This window comes from Sciurus carolinensis, chromosome 6, assembly GCF_902686445.1.
Source record: "Sciurus carolinensis chromosome 6, mSciCar1.2, whole genome shotgun sequence".
Taxonomy (NCBI): domain Eukaryota; kingdom Metazoa; phylum Chordata; class Mammalia; order Rodentia; family Sciuridae; genus Sciurus; species Sciurus carolinensis.
In genome coordinates this window covers 30020783-30046683 of record NC_062218.1, presented here as the reverse complement: position 1 = coordinate 30046683, position 25901 = coordinate 30020783, and the positions used below count along the sequence as shown (strand labels likewise).

At 40.1% G+C, this 25901-nt stretch overlaps 1 protein-coding gene across 1 annotated transcript in view; it reads left to right on the top strand.

Moving 5' to 3' along the window:
- Positions 1 to 24202, top strand: part of Agxt2 (alanine--glyoxylate aminotransferase 2) — a 39125-nt gene extending 14923 nt beyond the window's left edge. Inside the window, exons 4-14 of the mRNA XM_047554907.1 lie at positions 50 to 173; positions 1235 to 1329; positions 2491 to 2584; positions 3402 to 3495; positions 8197 to 8297; positions 8886 to 8978; positions 11534 to 11666; positions 12908 to 12999; positions 14522 to 14671; positions 19694 to 19792; positions 23873 to 24202. Coding sequence (XP_047410863.1) covers positions 50 to 173; positions 1235 to 1329; positions 2491 to 2584; positions 3402 to 3495; positions 8197 to 8297; positions 8886 to 8978; positions 11534 to 11666; positions 12908 to 12999; positions 14522 to 14671; positions 19694 to 19792; positions 23873 to 23989 — 1192 coding nt within the window. The 3' untranslated portion in view covers positions 23990 to 24202. The remainder of the gene's footprint in view (positions 1 to 49; positions 174 to 1234; positions 1330 to 2490; positions 2585 to 3401; positions 3496 to 8196; positions 8298 to 8885; positions 8979 to 11533; positions 11667 to 12907; positions 13000 to 14521; positions 14672 to 19693; positions 19793 to 23872) is intronic.
- The last annotated feature ends 1699 nt before the right edge of the window (positions 24203 to 25901 follow it).

Below are 25901 nucleotides of genomic sequence, written 5' to 3'. Positions count from 1 at the left end.
AGGGCATGCCTGCCGGCAGCACGGTAACTCTGCTCTCCTGTGTGTCCAGGAAGGTAAATGCTGCGGCACAAAAGCAGCTGGGCCGCCTGTGGCACACGAGTTCTGCCTTCTTTCACCCTTCGATGCACAAATACGCACAGCAGCTTTCGGCACTTCTTCCTGAGCCTCTTAAGGTATGGTGCTCCCAGCTTAAAGGGATAAGAGTCTCAGAATCCCAAAGGATCTACCCAAGGATGCTGGAATATGGGCAGGGAATTTGCTCTGTGCATTAGATATCCGTCACGGTGAGCTGATAGCCATATCTGAAAGCAATCAGATAGAAGAGAGATCCGTAGTTCCATAGTTCCATAGAACTGTTCCATATGAATTCCCTATGAATTCCCAGTGAAACAAACCAACGTTTACTTACATCTCCTCAGAGTCCCAAACTGTCTTTGGATGCTCTACTTACCACACCGTTGAAGAAATCATTTCCCAGGATCCCCAGTCCTCCTGACATTCTCATCTCAGTTCTTAAGAGCTTTTCACCTCTTTGCTCCGTAGTCCTTCAGCAAAGTTATTTCCATCCTTCTTTTGCAAGGAATAGAGTCATTTCACATAAATGCCTTTGGTCTATATTTTGCTAAATGTGATAGTTTTCTGCATCTGAAATGACTGAATTTTTAAGCTGGTTGAGGTGAAAAAAATGCTTACCAAGATTTGCATTTAGGTATTAAATGGACCCAATCCCCTTCGGTTCTCCCCCTTCTTTTATCCAGGCTGAGCTGCATTTTTTGTTTTCACTTGTTTTTTCAACATGCATACATGCAGCACAGCTGACCTGGGACAATCCCTGGAGTTGCAGGTCAGGAATCCTGCCCCATCCCAAGCCTTCAGAATCAGGTGAGTGTGTTAGGTTCAGAAGCCAAGAGATCCCATCCTTAGATACATCCAGCCATTAACCATTGTGTCCCTTCAGCAAGTCTCCCCATCCTAGTTTGCAGATCATCAAAGTCAACAAAAGTTCAGAATGTTCCACAGCTGAGACAACCACTCAACCATTTTTGTATTTCTAGCACATAACAGCTGCTCAGTGACATTAATAATAGGGTTGCTAGTTAACCCAAACTGGTCTGAAGGGAACTCTTCTTGATAATCAGAAGCTAGGATACGTGGTCGTTAGCAATTTTGAATGAATCTAACAATAGGGAGCTAAATTAAAGCATGAGGTCATGTGCCTTCCTTTCCCCTCCAGGTCATCTTCTTGGTGAACAGCGGCTCAGAGGCCAATGACTTGGCTATGCTGATGGCCAGGGCACACTCAAACAACACCGATATCATTTCCTTCAGGTAACCGAACTTCAACTTTAGAAACATTCAATATTGAACTTTAGAAACATTCTTTAGCCCAATACTAAATCCTCTCTAAATTGTCACAGGGAAAAAGGAGTGGAGTTTCCCCAGGGGTGAATTTCCAATGTTAAAATTGAAGGACAGAATCAGTAGAGTGGACTTATGACTGTATTAGCATTAAAATAATAGAAAACTAAGATTTTTGTTTATAATTTCCTGCCTTAGAACATTTCAACAGACTCTTAGGAGGTTGACATAACAGATGGGAGTACTTAAAGTAAAAGTTGATGAAATAAAGAAATAGTCCCACTTTAACCAGTCTGTCTATAATTTCTGTCCAAATTCAAAGAAGATTTTATATGTTCTTACCACAGTACATATAATACTACAAATACCATATAAAACTCACATGTAGTTTTCATAAGTAAAATGAAATGTTTGTTATCAAAAAAATATGGCATTAAAGAACTGTGACTGATGTTTTACCAAAATAACAGTCAAGATATGTATGTCCAAATAAATATGATCTATTTGAGAAGTCATGGTGCTACCAGGGTTTAACACATGCTGTGTCTCTGCTTTCAAGATACATGACCATTCTCGCCAGTAGTCTTAAAACTTTATTTAAGGGTGATTTTGACTTCAGAAATTGTCAAAATATATTAGAATGATTTATACTAAATATGACCATTTCAGGCTCAAAAGAAACAAAACCTGTGTGTTTTATATACCAACTAGGGTTTGTTATGTCACTCAGAGGATTCTCCAAAGATAGAGAGACATAATTTCATCACAGGAACAAATGTTTTTCTTCCCAAGAAGACTAGCACTAGTTGAACATTTAATGTCTAGCATGTTGCTAAAAACCACATCTCATTCTTTTAGTATAATAGAGTGGGGAAGGTCCTAGAGTCAGAGTTCTTGGCCACATGGCCTCCAAAATTCCTTTCACTATTTCAAATCCATGGCACCAGTCAAAAAACTACATAAATACATTCACCTCAGATGGGCTTAAAATAATAGGAGTCATCAGATTTGCATGCCCCTGTTGTCATAGTCCATCTCTGTTGCTCTCATAGATTTTTTTTCTTTTTTCCTACTTAGGCTAGTGACCAAAAAGAAGAGAACTTGATCCTATTCTTCCCTTGTATTTTACAGAGGAGCCTACCATGGATGCAGTCCTTACACTCTAGGTTTGACAAATGTACTAGCTTTCAAGATGGAACTCCCCAGTGGGATGGGTTGCCGATCGGTGAGTACTGAAATGTTCATCTTGTTTCTGTAAGGACTAATGTGGATAATCGATCAGATTTTTTTTTCCTGATCTTAGTATTATAAACTAATAAAAAGTCAGTCATTAATCAGAAGCTCAATTTGCCTTAACTGAATTGAAGACCATTTGGGGAAAATGCTTCTTGGAAAGGGCTTCAGAGTCTGACTTTTACTTTTCTTCATCTGATTTTATTTCTTTTTATGTTTACAGACTGCATTTTGATTCATTGTACACAAATGGGGTACAACTTCTTATTTCTATGGTTGTACATGATGCAGATACACACTATTTGTACAATCATACATGTACATAGGATAATAATGGCTGTCTTATTCCAGCCACATAATAATAGAGTTTTAAAGTTTATTTTGCTTGTAAGTACAATCAAGTAACCTCAAGGCCCTGAAAACCTTGAATAAACAAAATTTCTGTAGTTGTCACTGTTCTAACCCTCTGTTCTCACCTGCTGTACTTGTATTTTCAGCATCAGAATCAGATACCTAATTATCCTTATTCTTTTGGATGCCCTTATCCACAAAACCCTTGAGAAAGATATTTCTAGATTAACATTGTAATCAGTTTTCTTTGTAGAGTGCCCACAGAAGTGATTTCTAAGAAAAAAAAAAATTTCTTCAAACCAGAATATTAGATTTTCATTCTAAGTGAGGAAGAAATGAAGAAGGAATCTCAATATCAAATTAAGAAGCCCTCTTGCCTTGATGGCTACCATATGCTCCTACAAAATTAGCTGTCTTGTGTTCATGTCTTGCCAAAATTCTTCTTTTGTTATTTACAGACAATGTGCCCAAATGTTTTCCATGGCCCTTGGGGAGGAAGCCACTGTCGAGATTCTCCAGTACAAACAATTAGGAAATGCAGCTGTGTACCAGGTCCAACTGGGCAGGGGGGAAGGGTTGGAATGGAGGGACAGAAGGGGCAAGGAGCCTGGAGAAGGACAAAACTGTCCCTGAGTGAACAACCAAATTTGGAGAAATGGGAACAGGAAAGGAAAAAGCCACAGGAAACAAAACTAAAAATAATAAGTGACACCTCATAGAATCCATGCGTCTTGTGCCAACCACTATCTTACTATCAGTTTGCCCATCTAGTCACGCAGGAAAAATATCTCATGCTATCAGAGATAGACTTTAAAACAGATTACCACCTGGCACTTATAAAGGAGCCCTATTAACTCTATTAGCAATAGCTCTGGTATCAATTTTAAAAGAAAACAAGGTGGTAGGATTATTTACCAACTCTTAATGGAATAAGGAGGAGGGAAAAAGAATACTTTTGGGTAATCTGAAAACTCCAGTCAAGTTCTCCAGGGACTCAGAGTGCCAGCCAAAGCAAGAGCATCTGTCCAAACATGAGGTAATTCCTGAAGGCTGTGACACCTCTTGGAAAAGTTTTAAAGGCATCCTCACAAGGAAAACATTGATTTCTTAAACATGTTTATATTTGCATTCTCTTTTTTTTTTTTTTTTTTTTTTTTTTTTTTTTTTTGTGGTGCTGGGGATCGAACCCAGGGCCTTCTGCTTGCAAGGCAAGCACTCTACCAACTGAGCTATCTCTCCAGGCCCTATGTTTGCATTCTTTATTTATGGTTAACATGATGGAGAGGACACATGGAAGCATCTTCTGCTCTTAGTTGGTCAGCAAGCCTTGCCTCAGATTTGTCACCATGGTACATTTCCAATAGCTGCTTCTAAGTAGGTCTGGAGGAAAGAACTCATTACTCCAGCCAAATGATCTTCTATGGAATGGTATGAGTCACAGGGTTGAGAGGAAGAATGCAAGATGGAAGTCTTTGAGGAAGAAGTTTCCCAATCACCTTAGAATTCCAATGGGATGTTGGCAAAATGAAAGAAGAAGGCTGAAAGAACGAGCATTGGAACAAGACAAGATGTTGTGATCACCAAGTTCAAAACCACAAGGAAGTTTAAAGCTACAACCCAAACTATCCAATTTAAAGATAAGGATACAAAGATCCACAGGTAGGAAGAGAGAAAGTTAGGATTTTAAAGGATAGGCGAGGTCAGCTCTTCTGAACTCAAAGCCAGTGCTCCCAATCCACACTCATTCACTGATGGGCCAACAAGGTGAACCTCGGCTGAAAAACAATTCCTGTTCTGGCCATAATTAAGGAGATGCATTGAAGAGATACGTTGAGGAAGTGCATACAGTTAAGAGACATAGAGTCCACGCCCAACACTGCCACAGTCCACCTAGGAGCAAAATCTTCATCTTTTGCTTCAGTTTTCTTATTCCCAAAACAGAGATAGCAATATCTTCTCCCCCAGATCTCATCACAGTACTTTATGAGATCAAGGCATACAAAGTTTTCTGTAAAGGAAGGTGATGAATAGCAACTTAATTTAAATTTTACTTGTTTTAACAAGTAAAGCATTGTATGTATATAGCATCTGTATGACTCGAAGAACTGAAATCAGTTTGATGCAATGCACAGACCTGGGTCTGTTTGCACAATAACCAGCAGAGTCCAGTAGATAGAAGCACTCAAGAGTCTGCCACTTCCCTCCCTCCCTACTCTGTGTTCTTCTCTCTCCTTCTCTGCATCCTCCCTCTTTGAGAATTTCTCCTCTGCCTTAGACCAACTTGAAAATGCCAGGACACCATAGTCATCTTTTTGGTGGCATTTGGAGACTAAAATAATAGTGACAGGTGTACATTTCTGCTTCTCTGAGCTGTTGTGTTTGGTGTATCTGAAATCTGCTGTTCTCTTAACTAGTCTTCAAGGGACAAGACTGATAACACTTCTTTAAACAGGATTGGAATACAAAAAGGGTCTCCAGCCTCTTCTGGGGCCTTTAGAACCCAAGAAGTGTTTGATCTTTGTTGCCAAACTGGTGTATTCATAGATGCATCCCAACATGTAAGTGCTCTGAATACACATGGTTCCAGTTCTCAGTTCCTCTTTGCTCACTGGATGCGTACAGGAACCAGCTATGGTACAGAGTTAAACCAACTATGCTTAAGTCATCAAATCCCAGCTTAAGCAGGGATCCATTTTGTGAGCCTAATGCAGATGCTATGTGGTATATTTCATTCTCTTACTCTATCTCACAAGTATTCTTTTTTTCCCAGAGGTTTATTCCAAGTCCCAACTTTCAGATGTAACCCAGGTTGAAATTCACCTCTCATCACTCCCTGCCCCCTCAACATCCTGAACCTGATATTAATCATTTTATTCTCCTTCTGGAAGGAAACTTTCCCTTAAAAATTGTTGCTCTTTCTTGGCTTCTGACTCTGCTTAACTCCTTCTGTCCCGCCACTAAAATACACTCTCCCACAGCCACTCTGTTGTATCCAGCAGAGCACCCACATCTCCCTGATGTTGTCATGGAGACACCAACGCACCAAGGCTCTCTCCAGAGGTGGCCTGACCTAGAGTTACAGCAATGAACCAATGAAGCAAGTGTGAAATAAAGAGCTGAAGACAGTAGATGACCCCTTTCATCACTGACTGTGTGGCAGACCATGAAATGTTCAGCACAGGTTCAAGCAAAATTTTCCCCTGTATGGGTTTCCCCAAATTTAAGCTTTTGGGGTTGACTTTGCTCCATGCTTTGATTTCTCTAGTTATAAAAGGACTTGTTAAATCTCCAAATAATGTATTTTGAACATATGTCTAAAGAATGATATAAATGTTCTCACCTACCTGTATAATATACTCCATGAGACATTCTTAAGCTACAGTATTCTTAAAATTCACAACTTGCTCTACTATACCTGTCAAAACAATCCAAAGGGGAAAAATGTGGTTAAAAGGTCATTTTCAAAATCCTAAAGTACACCACTAGTACTTTTTAGTTATACATGATGGTAGAATTCATTTTGATCTTTGAAATTTTATAGGTGTCTTAAATTTTTAAAAAATATGGATTTTTAACAAAAAGAAAAAAATAACCAAAAATTCTCAGAAACCCAAAAAGGTCATCAGGGTACTGCAGCCAGCTTTTGCCTAGGAAACACTTGTCAAATCTGGTGATCTCACACTTCAGGTTTATAGCTCTATGAGTGCAGGCAGAGATGACAAAGTCCAGAGCCCAGACACAAGAAGGGATTGGATGGGGAAGGCTCTCCAGCCACAGAGCTGGAATTTCCAAGAGGTCACACCTTCAACTAGAAATAAATGCACAAATGAATCATCACACGCAAAAAAAATCTTCAAGGATTCTCATTCTCGTGTTTAATGGAAATGAAGAGAACCTGGTAGGAAACATCACTGGAAAACTGAACTACTGACTGACCATCATGATTGATGATGATGATGATGATGATGATGATGATGGTAATGATAATGATAATGACACACAACATATATACTGGTTTTGTGTCTGTCACTACGTGAAGCTGATAATTGAGAGGAATCTTAGGCTAGGCATACCCTGTGTGCCCAAGAATGCAAATGTAAATATGCTCTGGAGAAACCTACCTCATTCTAGGCCTCAAAGAATTCGAATTCTCACAAATGAAATCTGGAGGAAAGTAAAATACCTATAGTCAAAAACAACTAATGTACAAGGTGACAAAACTCCACCATCAAGAAAAAGACCCATGAGGATTTAAACAGAACTCTCAGACAGACAATAAGATGAATATGTTTAATGTATTTAAAGAAAATCAGATATAATCTAAGTAGGGAATGGGTAGTTATATGGAATGAAAATACAAGTTTTGAAAACTAATTTATCTTCTAGTAATAAAAAAGAAACAATTAGCATTTAAAACTCAGTGGGTGGGTTTATCCACAGATGAATCCAGTCAAAAAGAGAATTAATGGATTCAGGACATCAAGGCTACTTGAACAAGGACACTTTATTCCCTAGAAGAAAGACTTTTAAGTGAAATTGCTCAATATCTCACACCAGTCACAATTTCTACAATTTATTTCCCTCAACTCATTAAAAATGTACTGAGCAACTACAGGATACCAGACACATTTATATTTGGCCATAGATTCTAAAATGAACTAGGTATGTCTCCTGCCCTTAGTTAGAGAGAAAAAGATGTGTAGACAATAAGCACAGGATCCAGTGTCGATGGCTACAGCAGATGCCAGTCATCTGGGTCTAGCACATTCCTCCATAGCCTGAGTACCAACTATCTTACATACATGAAATAGCCTGAGTACCAACTATCTTACATACAGAAATGTATTGTACTTTAAAACTGCACATCATATTAAATTGCAATAAAAAATAAGTGAGTTATTTTCAAATAAATTAAATAGTCCCAATTACACCAGAATTAGATGCACCCATTTAAGGGAATTGACACCCTTAGGTAAAATAGCTAGCTATACCAGACTCATTGAGAAATGAGGCATTTTTCCCCCAGATGGGAATTGTTTAAGTGGTTTGTTCGTTTCGTGTTTTTATGACTGTCCTAATCAGTACAATTGGTTCCCACAGAAATAAGTGTCCTCGTATCCTAGTTGACCATTTTATGAGGATTGCTAATCAGTTTGCTCACTCTGTTTCTGCTTCTTTCCTGTGTCTCCCCAATTTTCTGGATGCCTTCCTCACATCTTAAAATGCTGTGGTTTGTGTGTTTCTTTGTTGCAGACTGCTGCCAAGCTAAAGAGCAGTATATTGAACAGTTCAAAGACACACTGAACACTTCTGTGGCCAAGTCAATTGCTGGATTTTTTGCAGAGCCAATTCAGGTGGGTATAGAACCATACACATTAGTTGATCAGTATCCCATTTATCAGAGAATATTAACCCATACATCCTCAAGAGTTCCAAATTAATTAAATGCCCAGTGCTGTGTTTCCCTACAAATTCAATTCATTGTCTTGGTCCCCTTAAAAAAAAGAAAAAAGAAAAGAAAAACCAGAATGTTCTGATTTTCAGTTGACCTTTAAAGACCCATTTCCTCCATTCCCACACTCAACAGATATATAAAACTACTGAATTGCAAAATTTCTCAGGAATAAGGAAACCCCAGTGATTTTTATTTGCTTAACACCCACACTGTCAGGGGGAGTCTTTCTTATGTCTCACCAAATCCCCTTATCCTACTTTCTTCTACTCTCACAAAAGAATAAAGTTTGTTTCCTTTTCCCAAAAAGCATGACATAATAGTAATGGTTTCTTTTCTCACCCATGGTGGGAACAGTTCTACAGGCTATCTATAACACTGCTAGTATTAACTATCCTGTTACTAGTCATAATGATCTGTCTTCCTTTTTCTAAAACTGTAAAAGGCCTTGTGCTGATGTTACAGGTCTTCTTGGTTTGGTCTTTTGCAGGGTGTGAATGGCGTTGTCCAGTATCCAAAGGGGTTTCTCAAGGAAGCCTTCGAGCTGGTGCGAGAAAGGGGAGGTGTGTGCATTAGCGATGAAGTGAGTGGCAATACAAGGGTGTAACTTGGTGCAGTGGGAACAAGACAGGCAGAGAGAAGACTCTTCAAATCCTCCTTGGAATTCCCAGGAGGAAAGTAGAAAGTCCATTAACTTGGGAGAGTGACCGTAAACGAAGGAAGCTTCTTCCAGTTGGTTCACTGGTTTGTTAGTAGCTTAGTTGGTTGGTGTAACAAGTACAACAGAACATCAACATCCCAGTTGATGTCCATCAAATAAGTAACTCACAGGCGTAGATTATGCTGCCATTCCTCCATGGGGATGTGCTTTTTTTAATTCCCTTTTGGGGATTGAGGCAGGAGCACTGACAAATCATTTAGGAAACTGAATCTCACAAATAAGTTTCCATCTTTATTTTTGTCAACATAATGCTAACCAGTCTGGCAGCATATACTTTTCTGACCAAACCTGCCTGGAAATGATAGTTTTATAAATTGTAATCCAGCCTCTAAATTTAAAGAGTACCCCATTGCTGATATTCAGAAAATAGTGCTTGAAAATTTGTGAAATAGTGGAGTTCAGACAGCCCAGTTGCATTAAGCACACAGAACACCCAATGGAACTAGTTTGAAGAGAACTCTTGAGCTAGGTGAGTTCTAGCCATGTTCTTAAAAGAATCAGTTTACTTAATTATACCTCATATTACAGTGTATCAAAGAAAACAAACTTTTGTTGTCTGAGAATAGCTAGGAGATAAAAGGCCAGAGACCGGCCACCAGGAGCAGATGTCCTCCCAGCTCACTGCTAAGGTGATCCACCATGATTGCACTAATACCTAGTTAGACCCACCAAGGACAGGTGGAGAACTTGTGTTTCATACCCGTTTTAGTTCTATCCTCTGTGCTTGAACAGTTTTCTCTGAGTAAAAATCCAGCTGATGTCACACTGTCCCCTTGGTAGAAATTTTGTAAATGCTGGTTCTTTATGTGCACCAGGTTCTGGTAGGCCCCTGGGTGCCCAGCTGCCTGGTGCACTAGCATGGCTCAGGTTAGACGCCTCCTGCAGTGCTCATCCTCCTTCACCAGGCTACCAGTAATCTAGGCAGGACCTAGCTGAACAAAGTTCTCCTACTATTCACAAAAGGAGAAACCTATAGTCAATCATTTTGAAATTAGCTACATCAGGGAAGTGGACGAACTTTGGCCTCTGAATCAGCACATAGTGAAACTCCTATAAGGGGACCAACCAGAGAGAAGGTAGGAGGAATTCAAAGAAAATATAAATTTCAGAATTGTCTAAGGGATGTGGTTTCATGTCTTTCAAGAATGTAATTGGAAGCTGCCTTCACACAAGGTAACCTTAAGGCCTGTGCTAATGGCTGTCCTAATGAATTTGAAATTGACAGCTTTTAAGCAGAGTGCGCATCCAGAGTTCCACCTTCTCACTGTTGCAGACCCAGCTGCTCCACTTCCTAAGGTATATTCATCCAGGAAGGCACTGAGGTTATTCACCTTGGAGTGATCCATCTTGGTCTTAATATTGATTCTCCCTAAGTGACTAATCATGGTTTATTGCTCTACACAATTTTGTTCATTGTTCAAGTAATTTGATGGTTCACCATTTATACCACCTATTTATGGCTCCTTGATGCAGTGAAAAAAGAAGACAAGCAGAAAGACAAAATGTACAGGTTTCACCGCAGTATCTCATTTGGGCCAATTTATCAGCTTCCCCAAAGGCCCACAACTAGGAAACAAGAGACCCAGGATTCAACCCAGATCTTTCTGACTCCCATGTGTAAGCCCTTCTCCTACACTGGTTAGTATCATCTGAGAATAACCCCAGGAATCTGCCTTTGTTGCAGCAACCTGGAGAGAGTAGGGAGGACAGGAAGGCGATCTGAGAAAAAAAAAAAAAACTTGCTCCTTTTAATGCATTTTAGAATGAGCTTCAGGTGCCTACACCCCATCCCCACTTTGCAATGTGTACATGTGTGGAGACAGAGATACTGAGCCGGAAAGAGATCATGGTACCTTCACCAGAAAGGCTCTGGCAGAAATTTACAAGATGTTTGTGAGGCTTTATTCAATTAAGCATTTCTGCCACTCCTTCATTCATCCTGCAAATATTAAGTGTCCTTTCTGTATCAAGCACTCTTCTAGACATCGTGCATAGAGGAGGACTAAGGCAAGGTCCCTGCCTTACTGCATTGATGCATCAGACATGTGCATTGGCGATGAGAGCCCACAGTGAGGGGTTCTGATGGCTTGTGCCTGAAATGCCTTGAATGGGAGCTCAGGAAAAGCTTACTCGACCAGGTAATAAGGAAGCCAGGTTTTGAAAGACAAGAAGTTAGTGAAATGGAGAAGCAGGAAAGGGCTCTCCCAGAGAGAGGTGACACGACACACAAAATCCTAAGGTCAACTTTCAGTCCAAACCACTGCAATGTCTAGATCACAGAAGTTCAACTGGATGAGCTGGAGGAAGAGAAGGAGGAAGGAGTGTGGAGAGGAGGAAAGGAAAAAGAACAGAGACTCAGATTTAAAAAAAAAAATCTCTTGACAGCTTTCCAATGGTCATGCATCTGTTTTCATCAGGTACAGACAGGATTCGGAAGACTGGGCTCTCACTTCTGGGGTTTCCAAACCCACGATGTGATGCCTGACATTGTTACCATGGCTAAAGGGATTGGGAATGGTTTTCCCATGGCAGCAGTTGTGACTACTCCAGGTAGGACCCCAAAAGTTTTTTCTTGCTCCTTGGCCTCCTGCATTGGCAATGGTATTAAGCATGAAGGTGGGAACTGGCGTGGGTTAGGAGCTGTAACAGGAACTACATGTTGCATTTCCCAGCAAATGAAAGAGAAACAGTCTGTCTGCCAGACTGTGGGGCAGATGGAAAGAAGCCAACCTTTCCTACTCTTGCTGTAGGAAGACTAATTCTCCTGTCCCCGAAATTCAATGCAGGGTTCCACCACACTGACACAGGATAGGGAAATGTGCTGCAAATCCAACTCTGGAACTTCCAAAAGAATCTTACAAGATCACCTGTGATTCAAGGCTGGAGTGACAGATTTCTCTGTTCATGTCTAATCAACAAAACAGCCAAATTCAAGTATGATCTCACTTACCCAAAACATTCTATGAAATGAACATTAGAATGTATATTCCATTGAATTCAAGCTTTGCTGCATGTCATTTTTTATCAACCACTGATTATCAAGATTCTTAAAATGATTGTATTTATATTTCCCACCAATGGTAAGCACATTTGTGAACCACTAATTAGGTGCCTTATGATATTTCACTGTTTTATTGAATGAATACATGTACAAAAATATGATCGTACAAGGTGAAGTACAGTGAATATGACCAACCCTGAAACAACTGGAATCGTGTTGCTGGATTTGGATGTGAGATTTTTTTTTTCTTGACACTTTGTCTCAAAAGTAGAACTTGGGGGAAAAAATGTTTAAAACTCCCAATGTGTCCAAAATTTCAAGGTACTTTCCAACTCATACAACACATTATAGGTTTAATTATCAAACTTCTCATTGAGCAAGTAAGCTCTTCCTCTCTTCACCCCATTATATTAGTTGGCTCAAGTTGGCAAAACAAGATGCCCCACTGGGTCTCTTAAACAACAGACACCGATTTTCCCATAGATTTGAAGACTAGAAGTGCAAGATCAAGGTGTCAACAGGATTGGTTTCTGGTGAGGCTTCCCTTCCTGGCTTGCAGATGGCTACCTTCTTGTTATATTGCACATACCCTTTCCAGTATGTGCCTTTTCAAAGCATAATCTCCAAATAGTCACAATGAGGTTAGGGTCCATAACATCCAGTCGTAGCTAAATGTTGAATGAATGAGGTAGGATGATGCCATTTACCAAGTAAACACAATCACAGCAGTGTGATGGGAGGTAATGGGTAGGAATGTGTCACTTTATCACCTTTTATTTTCTACCCCTAGAAATTGCCAAATCTTTGGCTAAACGCATGTTTCACTTCAACACCTTTGGAGGGAACCCCATGGCCTGTGCCATCGGATCTGCTGTGCTTGAGGTTTGTTCCAGCACTCACATCAACATTGCACATTTCACAAAATAACCATTTGAAAACCACATGATATCAGAACTCATTGCATGAAGTAAAGAGCTAGTTAGTAAGTAACTCATCAACTTCAGTTAGGTTTCCAGTTGTTATTCTGCCTTCTCCCTTTTTTAAGATTGACTTTGGGTGCTTAAAGTATTAGATAAGAAAATACCACATAATAAACCTCACAAACATGGGAAATGTAAAATTCACCTAGCCAGTAGTAGTGCTAAATCTTTTTAATCTGGATAGTGTTTTATTGGTAGTCACTAACTTTTGTCCATCTTTTTAGCTTAATTTTAGTCTTGCATTGTATTTTTTTCTTCCTTTTGTTTCACTGTCATAAATGAAAGGCCTAAGGAAAAGCTAAGTTTATGTGGTTACAACCAGGTAATTCAGGTACTATGAACAACTGTTCATCCCTATACCATTGATTTAACCTGGTATTAGCATATTTTCCTATTGAAAATGTCCTTAAGAAAAAAACTCTTATGAAAATACATAATAACATTTGCTTAAATAAATATAATAGATTTCTGGAAGAATGTCCAAGAGGTTCATAAATTTTTAGGAAAGGAAACTGGCTGGGGTCAGGGGTCAACAGGAGTCATTCTACCATCTATCCATTTACACTCTACAGCTTCTGACCCATGGATATGATTTACCTATTCAAAAAGTTAAATTTAAAAGCACTTTGAAATAAAAATAGTTAAGACTGTTTTGCTAATTAAAGATTTATCTTCAAAGATGATTAAGTTATGAGACAATGTGGGTAGAAGCGTGTCATTTATTTTATTTTGTATACAAGAGTAATTTTTTTTCAAGTGCTGTGTCATCTCAACCAATTTAGAAGATAAAGATGATTTAAGTGAAGCAATAGTTCTTTAAAAACATCAAGATTTGCCTGAAGTCATGCAATTACCAACAGCTAAATATAAATGTGGTGTATTTCCTGTGTCTTCTCAAGGATCAGAGGTGTCTGCTGTGAGTGGAACTTAGTTGAAAATCCTTTTATATCTTCAGGTGCCCTGGCTTTGGGTGCTCAGCTAAAGAAGGCAGGACCCCAAGGTGGGACACCTGGGCTATGAGAACTTGCATCAGGCTGAGGATACAGGATGAAGGTCACCAACCCCCAGTAGAGAAAGCACCTGTGAAATGTCTTTCCTCAGAATGTTTATCCTTTTCACCACTGCACCCTAGTTCTCAGCAAAGTCTAGAAATAATGAACTTCCAGATTATGGAATCTATGTCACCGACATAGTGACACTTGCCAGAAAGTGGGGGTGTTTAGGGGAAGCATCCCCTTCACTGAGACTTTTTAATTGATTATTGCAGATCTTTTTGTGTTATCCAGGGTGTGTCCACATTGGACATTCTGGGTTAGGTTTGTCTGGTTACTGTTAAGAGGATCATGGACATTTATCTCTCTGTACTTCTCAACAGATCTTGGAATTTTTGCCACATAAGGTCACTTGGGGCTTTCTTTCAACAGGTGATTAAAGAAGAAAATCTGCAAGAAAACTGTCAAGAAGTTGGTACCTACATGTTACTGAAGCTTGCTAAGCTGCGGGATGAGTTTGACATTGTTGGAGATGTCCGAGGCAAGGGCCTCATGATAGGGATAGAAATGGTGCAGGATAAGGTAGGTTCTGATCTGTGCTTTTGGTAGCTGCTCAGGGCCAGTAGTAGGTAGAAAGCACCAGCTACAAACACACTTCATTCACTCTCTGGAGAAGGAGAGCGTGACACAGACAGCCAGACTTAGTAAAGCCCTTCAGAGAAAGGTAGGTAGTGTTGATTAAGAACAGAATGCTAGCAGATCATGCAGAATTCCAGAAAGGTGAAGGACACCATTTGGAAAAGGTCTTGCCAAACCAGGCAAAGAGCACTGGAAATGACTGAATATCTAGAATTATGGGGAGGGGAGGAAATTATTTTGACAGCCTTTGCACCACGCATTATTCCTCCTGAGATTACTGTTTCTCTTTCTCACTCACCACCATCTTCCCACTACCCCTCCTCAATACCACAAAATCATCCTTCTTCACAGTTTTTCTCAAATCCTTGGCTTCTTATTTCCACTGCTGCCAACCCCTAGAGTCCACACCACAAGGAAATCGTGACTTTTCTCTCTAAACAAGGCTGGGATGCTGTATGGATAGAGAAGAAGGGGAATCTTGATGGGGCAAGAACAATCTCACAGCCCTAACTTTCGTCCACAAGATGGAGAGTGGACAACTGATTTCTTGCTATTTGGTCTTAACCATACCATTCTACTTTAGAAGTACTAAGGCTCAGTTCTTGTAATACTCAGGTCACACCATGGACATAAGACTCTCCCATTAATAGTTCAAAGCTGGGATAGTTAAATAAGAGTCGAAAGCAAAGGGAAAACAACAAGAAAACAAAGTAATGAGGCAGAGCCCTCCTGTTCATGAGGCACATCGTACTTGTCTTCAGCTCGTGACCCCAGTACCAAGTTGTTTTAATTTGAGTTCACCCTAGTCCCCATGAATTCCCCGAAAGATAGCTAAATTCCTCAAGTCTAGACTCCAGAGAAGTAAACCCAACAAAAGAAGAGTGTCACTATGACAAATCCAATTTCTGTGTGCTCAAAGTCATATGAGCAAAGATGTTCATGAGAACTTTTTCACAGTAAAGCTTTAGAGTGCTCTCAAATGACTATAAATACAGAACAAGATGTATTGTGGCACATGCCTAATACCATTGCATAGATACATATTTGATATGGAAACATGTTCAAACTCTTTGTGGGAAAAATGAAACCAGTTATTAAACAGTGTCTTTAGAATGACTTCTTCTTCTCTTCCCTCTGCCATGGATCAGTTTTAAGCATGGGCTCCATCCAGATTGAAATCCCAGCTCCTCCACTCCCTAGTTCTACTCCCTGTCCTCTCAGTGCCATTCACTACCCTACACCCAAATGTCACCTCTCCTCTCTGCCTCTGCTGTGGAAGTCCTACTCTTCTTCAAGGTCCAGTTTCACATCATCTTTCCTCCCTAATGTTTTCTTTTGCTTCTCCCCCATATATTGGTTTCACACTTCAGAGGATTCCTCAAGGACTCACTGACAAAGGATCTCCTTTGGAAAGATCTTCTGTACTATCTTGGACAGCTCTAACAAAGTTGCATAAACCGGGTGTCTTACAGACAACAAAAATTCATTTGTCACAGTTCTGAAGACCAAAATGTCCCAGATGACGGTGCCAGCAGATCAATGTTGCGTGATGGCTCACTTCTGGGTTCATAGATGGCCACCTTCTTTCTGTACTCTCCCATGGCAGAAGAGGCAAGGGAACTCTCTTGGCCTTTCACAAAGGAACTAATTACATTCACCCTCATGACATAATCACCTCCTGAAGGTCCACCTGCTGATACTATCACACTGGGAATTAGGTTTCAACATATGACCTGGGGACTTGAGGGAAACATTCAATCCATGGCATCCATCATGTATAAACTTAGTTTTTATTGTACAAATACCTTATTTTCTTAAACAAGCTTGAGGCCAGGAAATATAACATATGGTGGGTGCTTTGTGTTCGTGGATTGATCTTAGGCTCCTACAATGCTTCAGACCACATTAGTATAATTATAATAGCCCAGAGCTCTGCTATTGTGCTAGCCAGCATAATCAGGATGTTACTCCCATCTCTCACACTCGTGGTTGAAATGTAAATTGGTGCAGCTCTTTGGACAGCAAAATGTGTCTGCAACTATCAAAATTTTAAATGTTTAGAGCATTTTGACCTTGCAATTCTACTTCCAGAAATGTATCCTAAAAATACAAAAGTATATAAAGATGTATTTGAACAGGGATGTTTGCAGCATTATTTATAATCATGAAAAATTGCAAACAACCGAAGTGCCCAATAGTAAGAAATTGAACAAATTACTGGCAAACAATGAAATACTAGGTAAATTTTAAGACTATGTTCAAATATACTCACATAGAAAGATGTTCAAAATATTTTGTAATTATTAAAAGAAGATTGCATAACACTTTTTTCAGTCCTGGGGATTGAACCCAAGAGTGCTCTTCCACTGAGTGACATCCCCAGACTTTCTTTTATTTATTATTTTGAGAGGGTCTCACTAAGTTGTCCAGGCTGGTCTCAAATTTGCAATCCTCTTGCCTCAATCTACTGAGTCACTGGGATTACAGGCATGTCCCACCATGCCTGACTGCAGAACATTACCATGACTTATTTTTAAATATGCATATAAATGTATTTTTGTGCAAAGAAAAAGTGCCAGGTTCACATTAAATTATCAATAGGATATGTCCTTAGGCATAGAATAGAGGGACAGGAACTTTTTCTGATTTGCTTTCTGCATTTTTATACCATTTCAATTTTTTTCAATAATCATAATTATTTTTATAATTGTTTCAGCACAGAATTGTCAAAAAAATAAAAAGTTAAAACCTAAAGAGATATATCTGATGTCTGAAACCACATTATACATTCAACAAGAAGCTGATTTACTTATGTGCCCGTTTTATTATCAAGCAGTTGGGACACAGGCATGAACAGGAAGGCCTGAGCATGCTGCCTGTGACTTGCCTGGTTGGAGTTCTGGCCCTGCCTGTCACTGTGGAATGCAGACAAGATATTCAATTAGTCACAACTGTTGAGGTAGGGTGGGGTAAGATGGAAAGGAAACAAGGAGGTGCTGGCCCATAGTAATGTTGGGGTGAGGCCAGACCAACTCCATCTTTACAGATCTGTAAATTTGAGCAAGGGCTCCACCAACCCAAACCTTTCCAGTAATGCTGGCCCCTCTGATTTCTGGTCCTTCAAATCACATTTAATTTCTCTCCAATTCTCATAGTTTAAGCCTGAATTATCTTAGTCTTCCTTCTCTAATAGGTAAGAACCTCAGGGGCAAGCAAAAATGCATGGTGAAATTTGGGGTTTGAAGACAAGATCTTAGTCTTTTCTCTTATCCCAGATTCTCCACTACCAATGATCTGAAAGTTGGAAAGGTATTTTCCTTTTCATAAAGCTTTAAGACAAATTTTAAAATAGGCAAACAAAAGGGGCCCTGGAAAGTCAGACACATTGCCTAATAAGATACAGACACCTTACAAGGAATAGAGAATTTTTGGAAAGAGTTGGATTAAGAGGTAGTGGGTTAGCAGATGAATGGATAAAAAAATTATATATATATATATATATATATATATATATATAAAATGGAATATTACTCAACTCAAAGAAGAATGAAATTATGGCGTTTGCTTGTACATGGATGGAGCTGGAGAATATCATGCTAAGTAAAATAAGCCAATCCCAAAAAACAAAAGGCTAAATGTTTTCTCTGATATGTGGATGCTAATTCACAATAAGGGGGTGGGTGCTAGGGAAGAATAGAGTTACTTTAGATTAGGTAGAGGGGATTGAAGGGAAGGGAGGGGGTATGGGGATAGGAAGGACAGTAGAATGAATCAGACATTATTACCCCATGCACATATATAACTATACAATTGGTGGGATTCTACATCATGTATAACCAAAAGAATGAGAAATTGTACTCCATTATATATGATGTATCAAAGTGCATTTACTGTCATGTATAACTAATTAAAACAAATTTAAAAATTTTTAAAATAAAGAGGCAGTGGGCAGAAGTGAATAGACACCAAAGCACATAGGAGGGCAGACAGGAAGTGCTGAAGAGAATAACAAAACTGAGCATACTGGAGGAACCTTCCTGTACCTGCAGGGGCTGACTCAGGGGCAAGGATCATGTTTTATGGACCTAAAATCAGAGAGCCAAAGCAGCGATGGAGGAGGCCTGGAGCAGCTCCCCGCCCAGCCATCTTGTTATATACAAATCTTAAACCCTGCCCAAATATTCTAATTTGACCTAAGGTGAATGCCAAATATCTGTAGTGTGAAAGGCTTTTAGGTAATATACACAAAATCAGACTTGGAAAGAAAATAGTTAGAGGGAGATATTTATGATCAGAGATGAAGAAGGCAGGAGACACACAGAAACAATGCAACCTGCAGTCCGATGTCACCAAAGGAAACTGACATGTTGAATCCCCAGGGAGGGGAGCAACAACATCCATCGCCTAGAGATCTGACGCAGCCTCTGGGGTCCTGAAGTGCTTTCTTTCCTGTCCCTGGAAGATGAAGTCTTGGGGGAGAAAGAGCAAATTTCACAAGGGAGAAATATGTGGTCAAAACGGCCCCCCACCCCAGCTTCCTGGCCATCAGGGCCCAGGGAACGTTTGGGCTGCTGGTGCCCTTGTGCAACTGCTGAGCCACTGCCTGGATTTTGAAATGAGCTCTTTCCATTGGCAGAACACAGTGAAGAGTTGAGAAGGATTTCAACATAAATAAAACAGACTTTAAATTCAGGTATTAAGGAACCAAACTCCCAATGTAGCCATTAGCAGAGCCAAAATTCACTGGCTATCTGCATAGAACTTCGTTTTGTTCTTGGGAATTTGGGATGAAGTGGAATAAAGACAAATATTTTTAATAACACTCTCCAAAAATCTGCTTCAGCAATTAAAAGCTTTATTTAATTACAGGAACATTCATCGCTTTAGTTTTGTTTTGTTTGTTTTGTTCTCTCCCTCTTGGGAAATAAACACCAAATAAGAAACATTTTTAAAATGTATTCACAGGCCAGCCGCCAGCCTCTTCCTCCTGAAGAAGTAAGTCAAATCCATGAGGACTGCAAAAACATGGGTCTCATACTGGGCAGAGGAGGCATTTTTTCTCAGGTAAGAGAAAGGCTGGTGTTTAAAAGTCCTTTCCGTGATGTGCCAATGCGGGTGGCTTTTCTTCCCGACTGTGCTAGAGTGCCTGTGCTCTAGGGAGACTGCTCAGGCGTTCTCAAAAGGGCCAGTGAGACCTCCTTGTGCCACTAGGGGGCGCTATAGTGAAATGATTTGGTTGTCGCAGTTCTGAGGGGAGAAGACACAGGCGAGCCTAAGATGGACAGCCAGACCAGATGATTTACAGTATAGAGAATAATAGAAATGGAACATTCATGCAATAAACAACTTGTCTCGCTTATGAATTCATTTTAACTCCTGTTAAAGCAATCCTAGCCACCCTTAACTCAGACCTGAGTTCTGACTGTATGAACTTGCTTATCAAGTGAGTGGCCATTGTGGCAGTTCTGGCTGATCCCTGCAAAGAGGTGGGGGACTTCCCGGGCATAGTCCCTAGTGCAGAACTCACGATTGGGCATTTCCAGTGCCCTCAACCTCTGACTGGGAAATTCAGAGATGTAGCTCTCTCCCTGCTCCCTTCCTGGAAAAGCCAAATCCCAGCTTCACAGTCAGGAGCTGTTCCCGTCAACCCTGTACTTCTGAACTGGGGTGCTGTGCTGTGAGTAGCATGATCTGTCCCCACACCAGGGATGGCGGCCAGGGCAGAGATTTAAGAGTAAGAGTAACTTCAGTTCCCCTAATCTGTTCTTGTGCTTTGTCAACTTTCTTGCCTATATTTTTAAATTATGACACATGATAATTATACTTATTTGGGGAGTACCATCCCATGTTTCAGTACATATATACATTGTGTAATGTCCAAACAAGGGTAAGCATACTTATCACCTCATTCATCATTTCTTTATGGTGAAAACATTCATAAATCCTTTCTTGCAGCTTTTTAAAATATATAATATTATCTACAGTTGACCAGTTGTGCAATAGCACACCAGAACTTCTTGCTCCTATCTAACTATAGCTCAGCATCTCTGACAATTTCAATATTTCTCAATCCTGCCAGTTTCTGGGGTTCATTCCTGCCTCCTTCCATTTCCATGGATACTGAAATATCCACTTCTTGCCTCATACTTCTCAGAGAAAATTCAAGCTATCAGGCAAGACCACCAAATAAACTGTAAATATTTTTTCTGTATAAATCAGATAGCATAACTCAATTACTAAAATCCTAAGCTATGCAAGTTCTAAAGACATTAAACAATTGTTCACTACTTAGCTATTCCTTCATTACTTGGCCAACATTTATTTTAAGTGCTAAGCAGCAGGTGATATGCCGAAAACTGAAGATACGATGATAAATAAAGCCTGGTCCCTCTTTCATGAAATTTATAGGAGAGAAAAACATATAAACAGAAAATTACAGTGCAATGTGGTGAGCTCAACTTCAAATATAAAAAGAGGTGTTTATAGGAGGAGAGAGAATGGATACTAGGCTAGTCTTTTGGGCTAGCAGACTGTTAACTAATGACCAAGGACTGTTTTCAACACTTTGCATGTACTAACTCATGTCATACCCTCAACAAGCCTAGGAAATAATACCACTATTAACCTTATTGTACAGATAAAGAAAAAGAGGCAGAGAGAGGTTAATTGCCCAAGTCACATAGTTAGTAAGTGGCAGAATGAAGATTCAGACCCAGGCAGTCTGATTTAGGAATAAACCTAAGGTGAAAAACTGAAAACAGGGAGTCTGGAGTGGAAAGGATGTGACTTAGGATGCTGTTTGAACTTGAACAGTGATTGAAAGGACAGAGGAGACATTCCAAGGATAATTTTGGAAGTCTGACTTGGTTAAGGCAGACACGAATGAATTCATCCTTGAATATGCTCCTTTTGCAGTGTTTGTGAGCATCTGGCTATAGCCAAGTCTGCAGCTCAGAGGAAGGGCTAAGATGAAGCGCACAGCTGAGGGTGGCAGGGTGTAAGTGGTGAGAGGGAGACAGATGTCGCACAGGAGGCCAGTGTCTAGGTGAGAGGCACAGTGAGGTAAGGTAACACCACCACTTAACAGGCAAAAAGGAAGTTGGAGCCAGAAATGGGCAGACAGGTATGAAGAGGGTTAGAAGAGAGTGGAGTCGTGGAAGAAAGAGAGTGGAAAGGTTCAGGAAGAAGGAAGGTCCGAAGCATCAAATGCAGCAGGAAAAGCCAGGAAGGATAAGGGTGAGAAATGCCCAGTTGATCCAGTTCAGTGATGTCAGAAAGTTACAGGGATAGAAACTATAACATTGTGGACTGGGATGTGGATGGGGAAGGGTGAAGCGAAAACTAATGACCAATAGGCATCAACCTGTCTTTCTAAGGTTTGAATAAAAGCAGGTGGAGAACACCTGTATGGTAGCTAGAGGGGACCAAGAGGATCACCACAGGTGGTTATTTGTTGTGGTTTGAATTTGGCTTATGAGAGCTTTAAGCCTGCTAGTTTTAGAGACTGGGGGTAGCTGAAGAGAAGTTGGAAAGAAGATGCAAGAGAACAGGGAGGTGTTTTCTGAAGTGAAAGTGATGGGCGTATCCAAGGTCAAGGGCACAGGCAGATGATTTGGAGTCAAATGGTAAGGAAATCTCATTCTCTGAACCATTGGGAAAGAATATAGATGGATGTCAGAGCAGACAGGTTTATAGGAAAGTCTTACCTGACAGCTTCACTTTTCTCCAAGAATAATGAGGCATGGTTGGCTATGAAATAAATGAGAAGCACAGGAATTGAGAAAGAAAACTAAGGATACTGAAGGTTTCAAATGAGAAGGGAAACTGGCAGAGATCAATAAAAATCTCAGAGACTAGGAGACGTTGGAGACCCTGGATATCTAGTGGTATCAGTCAAGCCTGCTCTGTGATTTTCTTAACACTTCTCAGCCACATGAGTTGGAGGAAAGCAGTTGAATTACAGTTTTAATCAGACTGAGACTTGGTCACACGCATATAGCAGCAAAAAGATGGAAATGCAAACAAAATTAAAGGTCAGGTGAGAGCATAGTTCAGTCAACTACACAATCAAAACAGGGTAGGAATGGAAGGAAGATATCTGAGTGGGGTGAAATACCTGAAGGTAATGAAAGGATGAGGAGACTGTGGTTTGGGATGAAAAGGGTAGGTGTAATGGGGATCAAAAATTGGGCTATTCTGGTGAAAAGAAGGTTTGTGACATTGGTTTTGGGTGTGAATGAATGCAGAAAAGTGGAGATGAAAGTTCTGAGAGTTTGGTCCCTCAGAAAATGAACTTGGTTTATACACAAAGGAATTAAAATCAGCAATATTACAGTAATGCAGCCACATCAATGTTTATAGCAGCTCAACTCACAATAGCTGAATTATGGAACCAACCTAGGTGCCCTTCAGCAGATGAATGGATAAAAAAAAATGTGGTATATATATATATATGATGGAATCTTACTCAGTCTTAAAGAAGAATGAAATGACGGCATTTGCCTGTAAATGGATGGAGTTGGAGAATATCATGCTAAACAAAATAAGCCAATCCCATAAAAACAGAAGTCAAATGTTTTCTCTGATACAGGGATACTAATTCACAATAAGTGGGGCAGGGGGGTACTAGGGAAGAGTAGAGGTAGAGGGGAGTGAAGGGAGGGGAAGGGGTACAGGGGAAGGAAGGATAATAGAATGAATTAAGCATTATCACCCCATGTACATATATAATTATATGACTGGTGGGATTCTACATCATGTACACCCAGAAGAATGAGAAATTATACTCCTCTATACATGATGTGTCAAGATGAATTCTACTGTCATGAATAACTAATTAGAGCAAATAAAAAAAGAAAAATGAAGCTAGTCAGTTGGGTTCTACACACAGACAGGGCTAGGTCACCTTGGTGATGGCAGTAATTGAGTGTAGAGAGGTCACTCAAGGTTTCAGTAAAGGTGACAGAAGGACCAGGAGTTGAACCAATGACAAAAAGGAAAAGGCTTGGAGATGGCTCCTGGAAGGAGAAGGAGACAGGAGAGAAATGTAAGAAACAGCATAAAAACAGGTTTGGGGTTCTTAGTGCAGGGCCGTTCCTCAAAGCCATCTCTATTCTCTGATGATCTGTTTTCCTGTCTTCCCAGACCTTTCGCATTGCGCCCCCAATGCGCATCACTAAACCAGAAGTCGACTTTGCAGTGGAAGTATTTCATTCTGCCTTAATCCAACACATGGAGAGAAGAGCAAAGAAGAATTTTTAGAAATTAGAAAACTCAAGCCTCAGGAACTTCCCACTTCTGTGCAAGGGTGACTGAAGAATTTCCAAACCACTGGCATAAGGAGTGAAGCTGCAGCTCTCCACAGTAGTTGTAAAAGACATGGCTGACTGCCTCCCAGCCATGTTTATCAACAGAGCTCCTATTATATTGAGAATTCTATCCTCTGAAAAAAGGATCTCGATCTTAGAGAATCATTCCTAGATAGTCTAAGGTCATTTGATTCTCTTCTGCCTTCATTAGTTTCAACCTGAATATGTGGTACTTTTTTGGTCAATGAATCCTGAAGGAAAATCTTTTGGTGGAGGTGCCTTCAGGAAAGGCTTCTCTACTCTTGGGCTCAGGAAGAGATGTCTCCTTATTGTACTGAAAACATCTTCTGTTGAGATGGGATCCCTGGAATCATGTTATCCATCTTGGATCCAATAGGAAAGCCTGATTGCTGAGTTTGGAAGGGGAATGGAAGCTGAGTGCTTCCTGATGCTAATGAAGCACTGATAACCAATCCTGGGACCACCCTATCTCAGGTCTTCTTGATATATGAGAGAATAAATTCATAGTAGTGCATGAGTCCTTTTAAGTTTTCCATTACTCTAGCTAAAAGCACACTAAGAAATGATGCAGAAAATTCCTTAGGGAGAAGGCTTCCTCCACCTTTAACTCCCTTAAAATATCAGAGCTTTCTTTTCTTCTCCATTCCCACTTCTATGATTCCAGTTGGGTCTAAACCTTCATTACTCTCATTGCAAAAGTCTCCAAGTCCAGAATTTCTCAAACTTTAATCATCGGAATATGCATTCATGATCCCCTATGTGTGTGTGCTGCTTGTCTTAGAATTGACAATATTTTTCCTTAACTTTTTGTTTAGATACATTTAATAGTAAATATGATTAATGAGAAATCAATATTACTTGTCATAAGTAGAAAGTAAACATAAAAAAAGAGTGAACACAAGCAACACAATCCAGTTCCTTCTAGTGAGACACAGATGTTTGCAAATGTTCTCAGCCTAAAGAGAATTTTGTTCAAAAGTGATGTTAGAGACTATTTGAGAGGTGTTAGAAACATATTGGCAAACTGAGACCTTCTCCTAAACACACAGAGAAGAGGGTCTGGAGAACTGAAAGGGAAATAACTTTCTCAGCATGTGATTGGATATTTATTTAAATCTGTGTCCTGATTTGAAGCCACATCCTGTCTACTCTACTGAAATGTCTGTTCGACTAACACATCCTACATCTCACTACCAGATTTGTTTCCATCCAGCATCAACTTAAACATAGCATCCCCTTAGCACAAAGCCTCCCAGTAGCTCTCTATTGTCCCCTGGATAAGGTGACAACCCTCCTATATCCAAATGGAGCCAACACCTCAGGAACATTCAGTCTGGGCACCATGGAATGGTCTTTGGATTAAGAGTCTAATGTCCCATACCTAGTTCTTAATTTGCTCTAAGTGACCTTGATCAAACCTTTAAATGTCTTCTTAACTTCAGTTTGTGCCCAAGTGTATCCACACTTGCCCTCCTTGTCTCCTGGAGTTGTGCTGGGAATCAAGTGAGCCAGTGGATGCAGTAGATCTTTACAAATTGATGAACCACATGAAAAAGAAATTCAAGCTACATTTCTTTTCTTCCCTTCACTGTAAAATTTTTCCCAAGAACAAGTTTTCAACACCATTTATGCTTATTCGCCTTCCATCCAAGCCCCAACCACTAGGATCTCATTCCTGCCTCTCAGTTCTTGAAAACTACCTTCTCAGAAGGCAACCTATGACTTCTTTATGCCCCAAACATGTTTCCTTTGAAAGATTTTTGTCTAAATGATGGCTCCTTCTTGAATAATATACTTCTCTGGTGTACTGTGGCCCTCCTATCTCAGATGGCTCTTTCCTGGCA